General features: G+C 40.9%; 1 protein-coding gene across 1 annotated transcript in view; it reads left to right on the forward strand.

The window, feature by feature from the left end:
- PEX14 (peroxisomal biogenesis factor 14) overlaps positions 1-11196 on the forward strand; it is a 75513-nt gene that overhangs the window by 332 nt on the left and 63985 nt on the right. The window contains exons 2-3 of the mRNA XM_009325278.1: positions 1155-1237; positions 1298-1345. Coding sequence (XP_009323553.1) covers positions 1155-1237; positions 1298-1345 — 131 coding nt within the window. The remainder of the gene's footprint in view (positions 1-1154; positions 1238-1297; positions 1346-11196) is intronic.

Consider the following 11196-nt stretch of genomic DNA (forward strand, 5'->3'; position numbering starts at 1 on the left):
ATGAATAGGATCCCTTTTCTCTAACTGAGTGTCAAAACTTAATAAAATTGCATTTTTTTACCATTGAGGTAACCAGTATGTGTCACCTCTCCTAAGATAAAAAACCCACAGTGAAGGCAATATGGTTTAGACCATCTTAACATCATGTGAATCCCATTTGAAAGTAGATGGTTGACCAAGATAAGTCTATTTCATGGTAAAACTTAGGTGTCTCTACCTTGGGAGAGCTGATATATGCTAGTTACACAGAGATCAAACTGCTTTTTTTTGGCAGTGAAGAAAAGCCCAGAGAGTAATTCTGTAAAACATGGGACTATGCTAAAATGTTATGCCTGTTCTTGATGAGCGAGTGAATATGAGCAAAACTGCAGGTGAGGCTGGAGGGTGGAAGCTCCTGAACGTTAAGGCTAGTCCAGTCTTTGGCTTGCTGTCCTGCTTTAATCACATAGTTTCACTTTCCTCCTGTGTACTACCCTTTCCTAACGTGCAAGGTAAGGTGTTCAGCATCTGCGCTAAAGCTACATCTCTTAACTATGAGTGGGAAACAAGGATGGTACTGGTATTGCTGTCATATCGTGAGGTTTAGTTAAATCATAGTTGTTCTGAAATCTTTAGAAGAATAGTGTGGAAAACAAAGGGTGCATTACTGGGTCATGGAAATGGGAGAAGCTCGGTGTCAAATTAAGTTTAGTCCTTCTAGAGAGGAGATGGTGAATCATGGAATCAGAGCGAGGTACCTTTGCATCCACTTCAAGAGCAGTACTTTGGGCTTCTGCAGCATTTCTTCCCTTTAGTATTGCAAAATTCTTTGCGGATGTCAAGTACTCATCAGGTCCCTTTGAGACAGGCAAGTTATTATCCTCATTTCCTATATGATGAAAATGTCCTGTCTTATACCATGCAATGTGACAAGTGTTGCCATCAAGAGTTTAGCAGAGGGAATCCCAGTTTCATGCTGTGTTTGTTCACTGCACCATGTATTTCAGAATTTGAGTTAGGGTGAACATTACTTTCACGACATCTCTCAGTAGTCTCTCTGGCTCTTCACTGCTGGATCCCTAAAGCAAGTTCTGCAGATTCTGTGAATTCTATGGTTTTAAATGGGGACTGCCGGAACTAATTTTTTTTTGTGATTCTGACCTTTTTGTCTTCAGTCCATGACAGAACTGCTACTGGTAGCAGAAACAAGTGTGTCTGCCTAAATCCTGCTCATAGGAAGAGTGCTCTTAACAGACAAGTATTTCTAATTGTGTCCATCAGGTGGCAATGTAACCTCACTCTTCTTTTTGCTTTCCAGGCTGGCTCCTGCCCTGCGACTGAAAATGCAGCATCTCGGGAGCCACTGGTAAGTTCATCAAGAAGCAGCATATAATTTCTTGCTGATCATATAATATACGTGAGTTGTTCTCTTTGCTGCATCATTTTGCATCCATTGTTTTGCTTTTCAAAGGAGCTGGTGCTTTCTGAAAAAGGTGTAAACTGCCTTATGTTGCCCTGCTGTTGACCTCTGAATTCTGACCTGTAACCGTAACCTCCTGTCTTTCTGGGGTTAGACATGGGTCACCTAGGCCACTGAGTTGTCCTTGAGCACGGACTGCCTGTCCTAAGTGTGTGCAATGTATGCTCTTGATCAGTGCTTATTTAGTAAAGAGTCTGAAGAAAGACCTGTGCAGCATCATTTGAACTGAGATTCTTAGTGCTGTTGTCTAACAAAAAAAACCTCTGCTGCTCAGAGACCTCATTCAAGCTGTCTTTATTTTCAGAGTGAGCTTAGAAGTGTCTGGCAGCTGGCAGTGCATGTGATCCAATGTTTTCACTCTAGAACCGTTTTGGAAAGAGCTCTGGGTTTTTTTGTGTATGAGGATAACTAAGAGAACCCTGTTTTGTTTTCATTTTTATGGTGATGCAGAGTGGGAAGTGAGCCACCATTCTCTGGAGCTGCAGTATATATATTTTTTTTACAACCTTCTTTTTCTTTTTTTCCTTCCTCTTCAGTCATCTATAACTCAGTCAAAACCTTGCCAAAATTCTTAGCCCATGTTATTGTCCTAAACATACAAATCTCTATTAGAGTTCCTTCTCCAGCTTTCATTTGGTGATCATAGTGAATACAAGCTGTTTGCAGTGAGAAGACTCAAGTACTTTCCGTAATGATGTGGCACTGGCTACATCGAAGTATTTTTACCTTGTAACTCTTATCTGGAGAACCCAGGAGATGATTTTTAAAGGAGGGAGATGTGAGTAAAGACTGTGAACTGGGAAGGGTCAGTAAAGTGCTTCTAATGAAAGGGCTATTCGTGAATTCTGTTAAGCTCTGCAGTGAAAATCTCTCTAGCCTAGTAACACTGTGCCATCCCTTAATTGCATAGACATCTGTACGTGAGATTACCTGAAGTTGTTATTGACACCATGTGCTTTGTGATGGATTTGGTGGTTTGGTTTTTGGGGTTGGTTCCCCACCCCGCTCCTTAGGAAGGTCATAGCATGCAGCAGATCTTCACAGCCTGCGCTGGTCGACAGTTCGTTCTCTTTCTCAAGGCAGATTCTAATATTATCTTTGATATAATTAATTTCTTACTGTATATGCAACTGAAGAATTACAGAGGAAGCACGTAGCAGTTGTGTGTCTTTCTGTATAGGTGTATATTCCTACCATATAAAAATATTTATAAATTTAAGAACTCCAACATAAACTTCACTCTCGCAATGGAGAGTCTTACATGTGAGCTAATTAGAGCCCTTTGAAAGGTGGAGGTTTTCTCCTTGTTTTTTCATTAATTGTTTTTTTTATGTTAAACTCTTCACAGTCTCTGTCACGTTTGCTTAGGAGTCATTATTGCTTCCAGCTGAGTATCTGTAGAAGCCTTATTAAATGAGCAGTTCGGTTCTGTGAGCCAGATGACCTAACTTCCACCACACTACTGTGGCTTCTCTGTAGCCAGGATCATGCGTGCTGCTTTCTAATGCATGCAGTAGATCTCGGTCCATAAAGCAGACTTGTAGGCACATGGCGCCATGTCATAAAAATGTTTACGGAAACACCAGAACAAACTATGGCATGAATCCAACAAATGGCTCTGTATGGGAAAGCCATGTGCTTAGGCATATCAGTGCTGACTTCAAATCTGGTGTTAAGCAGTTGAAGAAGAACTACAGAATCCAGAAGAGGGAGACAAGAGTCTCATGACCAAATTCTGCTCTGTACCCCCTCACCTTTTTTGACTTAATTGGTGACAGTGCTTCATAGGACTGAGACCTGTTTGGAACATATCAGTGGTGTTATGCACGAGTATGAGAAAGCAGTAGAATTAAAACATCTTGCATTGTATCAGCAGATGTCATTATAGGCTCAAGCTGGTTTTGTATTGTATTTGTGATTCTAATGGGCACTGTATCCTGCAAGGTGCTAAATACCTTCTGCTCTGTGCTCAGTGACACTGTCTTCTGTGTGCTCTGTACCCCTGCAGTCTGCTGCTTTCAACAGGAATCCAGGAGAAGCCATGATTTCTAGTTGTTTGCAAGAGGACTTCAGCGTTCTGCAAGATCATGTAGCAGATGCAGGCTGACACATCATATTGTGTCCTGCATTTTGGATCTTCAGAGCACACCTTGCTAAGGTTTATGGCCTTACTGAGGCCTTCAGAATGGAGCCCTACAAACTCATGTCGCACTCCTAATTGCTCTTTCTTCAACCCACTTCTGATGTTTTAAACTACCAAACTGGAGATAAGGGACTCCACGTCCATGCCATTAATCCCTTGAGTTATCCAGTGTCCTTACAATAAACTGTCCCAACTGAAAAATACTTCCTAATAAGAGGTCATTGTGTTAGAGTACTGACAGTGGAGAATGAGTTGGAGGGGGATGGGAAAAGCTATAATTTTTGCAGCAGAGAGCGGACACTCATTTCCCTAGCTGTCGGTCTTGGCCCATTAAAATTTGCCGTGTAGCTCCATAGTGGGAACTGTAACCTTGTGTTAGCAGAGTGTCAGCATCTCGCTCTGCTGCTGTTTACAGCCACGTTTGTCATCGTCAGTGCGGGATCAGCTTCTCCTTGAGTCCAGCTTATCAGTGAACACTGCTGCATCCCTTTCTGCTTGTATGTGAAGCCACCCCTGATAATCCTCTGAACACTTGTGGAATTGGAATAGGTTTGTCTTTTTGCAACCACTCAAAGTCCTGGGATGTGCAAAAGATGTAACCACATAGGACAAAACCCTTTTCTGTGAGGTTACAGTGTTAGAAAATCCCCTTTTCTTCTTGATTCTTTGTTTCTTTGGTCTAATTTCTCTCTTTAGTGTAATTATGTTGTCTTTTCTGCTTCTCTTTTTAGCCTGCTTTGTCTCTCCCTAGCAGCGTCTTGTAGCTTTTTAACCATACTGTCCTGCTTTTGAGATGTTTTCAAGAGCTTGAATATATTTGTTGTTGGCCTTTGCTTTCTGCCGAATCTGGTGCAGTCTAAATTACAGCTATGAAGGTTATACATATGATTGCCCCTAACATGAGCCTGGGTTGTAGGAATAAGCTAAGGAAGCAGAGCTTATAAGCGAGGCCTTTCCACGTGCTGCTTGTTTGTTGTTTTGGGTTTTTTTTTCCTGCCACAAAACATACTCATTCCCTTGCTGGTGCTTGGTATCTGGAAGAAGGACTAGTTGTAAATATAAAGGTACTGGTTGTAAATGTAAAACACTCTTAGTTTCTAACTAATTCACAAAATCCCTGGATCATGGTATGAGGAGCAGGGTATTTTCTTTTGCAGGATTATTTAACTTCTTTTATTTTTAGCATGTGCTGTTTCTTTCTGTTTCTTGCTGCAGATGATAGCAGTTAGCACTGAAATATGGACATCGTATTCCTTTTTTTACAGGCTGTCGAAAGGTACAAGGTAACAAGAATTACTGCTGCCTCTATAGCAATTAGTGTAGAGTTTGTTGGTATGTGCTGGAGCCCTCGTGGCTTTTCCTCACCCTTTGTTAAACTAATTTTTAAATTTTTAAGGGTCATGATAATGGCCAGAATACTTTTAACACCCCTTTTTGTACAAACATCATAGGGTACACTGCAGACATTAATTATTATGCTTAGGGAATACGTGTGTGTTATCTCCATTTTCTAGAAAAGCTAATTGAGATATACAGGTTACCTCTTTAGCCAGGTTCATCCAGCAAGTTGGTGGCATAGATGTGAGATCTAGTCTGTTGGCCTGGTAAAGGAGGCAATTTCCATTTCAGGGGCTTCATTCTGCTCCTTTTATGTCTTTGGAAAAGCCTTTAGCCTTGCATGTGTAATACATTTTTTAAAAGTGATTGTGGTACACTGCTACTTCTTTAGTTCATCCTTTTTCTGGTTTTGACTACTTTTCTGGTGATTGAGGAATAATGAAAAAAATGGAGAGCAGAAAAGAGACTTGACTTTTCTATATCCATCGCGTATCCACAGGCACAAAGTCACTTTGGTCAGTATGTCCATGCTGAACACATTCAGTGTTTGTATCTATCTTTGCTTTCCTGAACCATCAGTTGAGATCTCAGATTGAAGCCATGATGTTGGGGCTTTGTTATGGGTGTATTTAGTTCCTCTATGTTTTTTGTGTTCAGTTGCTAGGTTTCCTTGGAAGTAAACAAGTAAAACTTGTGATATGTGTTTATAATGGATAACTCTTTTGAAACTGAAACTGGATAGTTCCTTACCCCTTTTCTCAGCTGCCTGGATTTGGGTGCTTAGCATTCAGTCACAGACAATAGAATTGTTAGGTCCTCTCTGTTTCGTTGCCTCCTTTTAAACCTTATGTGTTCTGTAAGCTTCCTCTTAAGTAGACTGTGGTTAAAGAGAATTTCATTTAGGTTTTCTTAGGAAGGAGCTTTGCAATCGAGATTTTAAGTTTGACTACTTTTAGGTCTAACTGGTGTAATTAGAAGTTGACGGAGCCTAACACTAACAATACCGTTGTCTTTAACCATGCGAACAAACCAATGAGTGGGAATGAGGAAAGGTTACAGAACTGTGTCATAAGATTTGAGAGAGCTTGTTGGGGCCAATGTTAGTTAAGAGTACTCAGAATCTACTTGTTATGAACAAATCTTTGGGCACATTGAGAATCCATGGCCGTCGTCTTCTTACGAAGTAGTAGATGCTCTTTCTGCTCTATCAAACCCTACAGAAAATGAGATACAGGGGAATTTTTTGAAGATTCTCCTTTAACTGAAATTGTTTGAAATGAAGACAAGAAAGATATTTTCACTGAAAACCTCATACTTTGTTTTCTAGAACACATTCTTACGCAAGGGATACTATATAGTATCCTTATCCTTTCTTTTAGTTCAGAAGTTCAAAGATCTAGTCTAGATTTATATCAAATGTGATTTTTTTCAGAAGGACTTTTGTTTCCAGAAATGATGTGAGGGACTGGAGTGTACTGGAGGGACATTCCCCATCACACTTTTGCTTCCCATTTTCCCACCCTTTATTGTTTAAGACAAGATTTATACCTGTTTACTGTACAAATTTTCTATCTGCCACAATGGGTTTGTTCGGAGTGGTGGCCTACACTGAATGATTCTCTAAAAGTAAATCTATCCAGAGGGGATTTCCAGACAGCCAGAGTCAGTAGGCAACTAACTTATAGCCCCCAGCGAAACATTAGTCAGGATAATTTACCACCGTCAGCAGGAGAGAGAGAGAGACTATCAGCTTTGTGACCTCCCGTCCAGGCAGTAACCCTAGTGGTGTGATAATGCTTCAGTTTGTTTGGAGAGGTCCTGAATGTGTTGCTGTGGATTCCCAGTGCTGGACAATAATTCCATCAGGCTGTGGAGGGCAATTGCTGTGCAGATTTCAGTTTTATTGGGCCTGGAACAGGGAGCCAGAGGTGTGTGACTGCCTTACACAATATTCTTTGGTTTGCTGCAGGGAGAATTCTATGATTTACTAAGCAGACCTGTCTTGTGTTTGACCTTCTGATAAGTTTGAGATTATTGGTTTTTTGCCTGTTTTTTGCCTCTTACTTCTGTGTGTTCATTGACTTCTTTTGTTGTTCATGCAAAATGTACTCGCTTAATCTGTCAATTCCTTCTACTCTGTTGATACAGACAAATATATTAATATATGCAAAGCACACAGATGCAAATTTACTTACTGAGCATAGCTAAAGGAACACTGTCACGTCAAGTTAAATTGCCCATCTGAGGTCAATGGGAAAGTTTTCCTGGAATTCCTTTAAATCCCAATTATAAAAGAGGGTGGACTATAATAGTTTGGGATATAACTTCTGTTGTAGCATTTTATGTTAATGTATGAAAGCTAGAAACTTGCAGTAGTTACAGGCCAAAGCAGGTTACGACCCTAGCAGACGGTACAAAATGTAATAATGGCTTTGCCTGTCCCTAGGAGCTTACAGGTTAAGCGACCCTTTAGAGCCAGTGGGTGAGGCAGCATTAAGAACTAGGATAGGTACAGTCATTGTCTATTAGTAACGGTGTGGTGAGTTAGCAGCTTATAATCTTTTCTGGACATTTGTGCAGAAGAGAGCTCTGAAAGCAATTCCTACTTGCTTTTCAGACAAACCAACATTACTGGTCAGAAGACTTTTAAGATGGTTTTAAAATAGTTGTAGTACTCTAAGTTGTTCTTTACAAAACATGCGAGGAAATTAAAGTACTAGGAGTTAGGTTAGAATCTTTTTTAACGTTAGGTATGATTTGACTTCCAGAGATACCAGATCTCTCACTGAAGGTAAAATGGAAGCTACAGTGCTTTGTGACATTGGAAAGAAACACTGGCATACAGTTAGGAAATACTTAACATTACTTGATATTTTCCCCTTGAGAAAAATGAATTTAATTTTTTTGTTTATGTTCATGTGATGTTTTGGTAGTCTAAACATGCTACACCCCCAAACAATTTTTTACAGATCATGGCCTGCTTTGCTATCAGCTGGCTGTTCTGTATCTGCTGGCAGCCCAGCTCTTTGCCTGCTCAGAAAGATTGGGAGCACTTTGCTGTGTGCATCCCAGCTGTTGGAAAGGGTACTTATTAATTTCAAACAGGTGACGGCACACAGCAAAGAGGTGCCCGCACAGTGTGCACTTTGGTAACGATGGGTTATGGGATCAAGGTGAGATAATAGTATCATTTCAGCTACATGTGTGTGGAAAATACGCTATGTGCAGAACAACTTGTAGAGGGCAGCAATTGCCCACAGTTCTTTCTGCTTACGGAGAGGAGGGACCAGCTTAAGAACTTCACAGGAGTGTCTGCCTTTTTAGCTTCTTGAAATAACTTTGTGCCCGAGACTTATTCTTTGGAGTGCCTCTTGACTCCACATTTATTAAATTCCTAACCTGGAAAGTGTTGCTAGAGATTCTTAATTCCTTTCCTACCTCTAATACCACTGAGCAGTTGGACTCCTTTTGCCTGTATCCAGATGCTGCCTGTGTCATTGTTACTGCAGTCAAAAAGAGTCTAGTGACAGCTAGTGATTCTTACAAGATTCTAACTGCCTACATGTGATAACTTCCTTCACTTCTTGGCTTCTTCCTACTTTTACCTGGGAGATCATGCCGTAAGAAAAAATTTGCAATGTCTATGGCATCTTTGTTGTGCCTCAGAGCAAAAGATATGTTGCATCTTCATCACGTTAAAAAGTAAGGTAGCTGGGGCACAAAAGGAAGAATGGCTTATTTAAGAACTTGAAAGAACTTTCCCCAACGTTGATGCACAGGAATACATCCTTCAGATACTTCTGATGCCAGCACCTTCAGAACCAAGATTTGCCAAACTAGGAAGTTGAGAGTTGGTATAATTCTTAGATTTGGAGTTCCTAAACAACTTACTGGAGAAGAGACTTTCCCTGCTTTTCATGTTTCTTGTATTTCTCTGTATGTCACTTACATTGCAAATCCTTCCAAACATCTTAATTGGTTGGGGTTTTTTTTGGTTTTGTATGCATGTTTACATAGCTCTTCTCCTTGTTGTAATTGTACAGACCATGTCCTCTTCCCAGTTGTGATCCCATAGCACGCCACTGCTACTTGACAATTGCCTTTCTGGAAAAGTAACAATGAAAATATGCATAGCTTTTTAGCAGAAGGATTGTACAGCTGGAGAGAAGCAAGAGAGAGCTTCGTATCATCAGCCGCATTCACAATATGCCCCACTTTTTTGTTACCTGTTTTATCTTTTGGTCAGAGCAGGATTTCCCTCTGCTGTCAACTTCCTAGTGTTTTGTCAAGCATCTGAATGGCCTGAATGATGGTATTCCTCGGGATACAATTCCACAGCAGAGTACATCTTGCTGGAATGGAGTTTCCCTGCTATACAGTGAGAATTTCCTGTGTCTTCTTTCCAGCTTGCTTCTCCTGTTTGTTTTGTGTGCCACCCTAAGTGATTCCTTTCCTCCTTAAGCATCTGCACCCTTCAGATGTTTGCAGACAGTTATCACATCATTTCTCCTTTCCCCCACCCCCATCCTAGTCTCTTAGCCAAGCTCTACATATTTAGCTCATTTAATCTTTCCTCATAAGTCAAGCCCGTAATTGACAGCTCTGACACGAAGAGTCGCATTGGTTACACATGCTGCCAACAGGATATAAATACTTTCTGTGCAGTGATTGAGAATTACAGTCAAGACTGAGACGAGCCCGCCCCCCTCCCCCCTATATTTTTGACAACCCCCTTCTCAACATCAGGTTGCCACAATCCCATAAAGATGACTTAGTTCTCACTAATGGTCAGCTACCAATCACCCAGTATGCTTCAAAGTAGTGGTATCAGGTCACTCGGGAAATTCAGTGCTAAAGCCCCGTGGGATTCCAGTCTGACCCTAAATTCTTACAGAGGTGGTGTTCTTCTCTATACTTCTCTTGCCAGGCATGCAGGTGCCTCAGGCTGCTGATGGTCATCCTTCTGGGAAGGCAGAGCTGAGCTCCATGCAGGTGTGTTACCTGAAGTGAACGGGTCTTCCTATGCACATGCAAATTGAAAGAGGTGTTGCAACCAGTACCCCATGCGCATGTGTTTATACGCTGCCATCAGGAGGCTCACAGCCTGGTGCTGGCAGGGATCTGTTGTGCAGATACTCTTGGCACTGACTTTCTTCACTGTCTCTGCCAAGAGGAAGCTCAGGATGCTATTGATCCGATTGGCATAGCTGTGAACAAGTTCGGGGTTCTTGCTTGTACATGTAGGATCTGGGAAGAGGCTTTTAGTCTTACCCAGAAAGGCATTGGAGGAAGAGGTAACTCCGTACTGCATGTCCGTGTGTTGGTACATACAGATCTGTTTCCAGCTAAACATACTTGGAGGTTGCTTTAGATTACTTGTCTCCTCATGTTTGTTGCATTCTCTTGAAGAAGATAGGTGCAGCATACAAAAGTTGAGGAACTGGTAAATGAATTGTCTAGCTTCTAATGTTGTATTCTGTGAAGCTTCATATGATACAGCTTCCCCAGTGGGTCTAGTTCACAAACATTACATGTATTATTGCAAAGCATGCAACATAAAGAGAGCATTTATGAAAGGGAATATCAGAGGAAACATTATAGCAGGGACCTTTATAGCCTTTCCATTATTACGGTTTAAATCTTGACATGGTCTTTATTTGCAATGACACTGGGACCAGTAAAATTTTCCCTTCCCCCTCCCCTTTCTCCCATCTCCTTCTCATTCTTTTCTTCCACATCCTGTTCTGAAGCTGTGGTGCAGAGATACAAATCGTTAAACATGCAAGTAGTCAGAGAGCCAGGTTTCAGTTTGTGTGGAATCAGCTCCTTTTGACTCAGAAGTTGGAAACCAGATGACTCACTGTGATGCATGTTTGTTGTTTTTAATAACTGTCATTTTGCAAAATATGGTCAAAGCTTCAAACCATGACTTCTGGAGTAGGGGTGGCATGTATTTATTTTTAATTTGGGAGGCTATAAGCTGGAATGTGTTTGTAGCTGCAGTCTTCCCTTAAAATCTGAGATACAATAAATTAAAGCATTGACAATGTGAAAGATTTGAGATAATTTTTTCCTGTTACCTGAAAAAATATTTATTTTCTTGATCAATTACTTGAAAAGGTTCCAGGTGCCAAACATCTGGTGGGATTGCAGGCCCCTGGTTTATGTTTATGTTTTTTAATATATACCCAAAGGGACAGGTTTCTTAAAAAGAAAGCAGGCAGATGTTTTTCATTTGTGGAGTCTAAAAGAATAA

The sequence above is a fragment of the Pygoscelis adeliae genome, unplaced genomic scaffold (assembly GCF_000699105.1).
Source record: "Pygoscelis adeliae isolate BGI_AS28 unplaced genomic scaffold, ASM69910v1 Scaffold36, whole genome shotgun sequence".
Lineage (NCBI taxonomy): Eukaryota > Metazoa > Chordata > Aves > Sphenisciformes > Spheniscidae > Pygoscelis > Pygoscelis adeliae.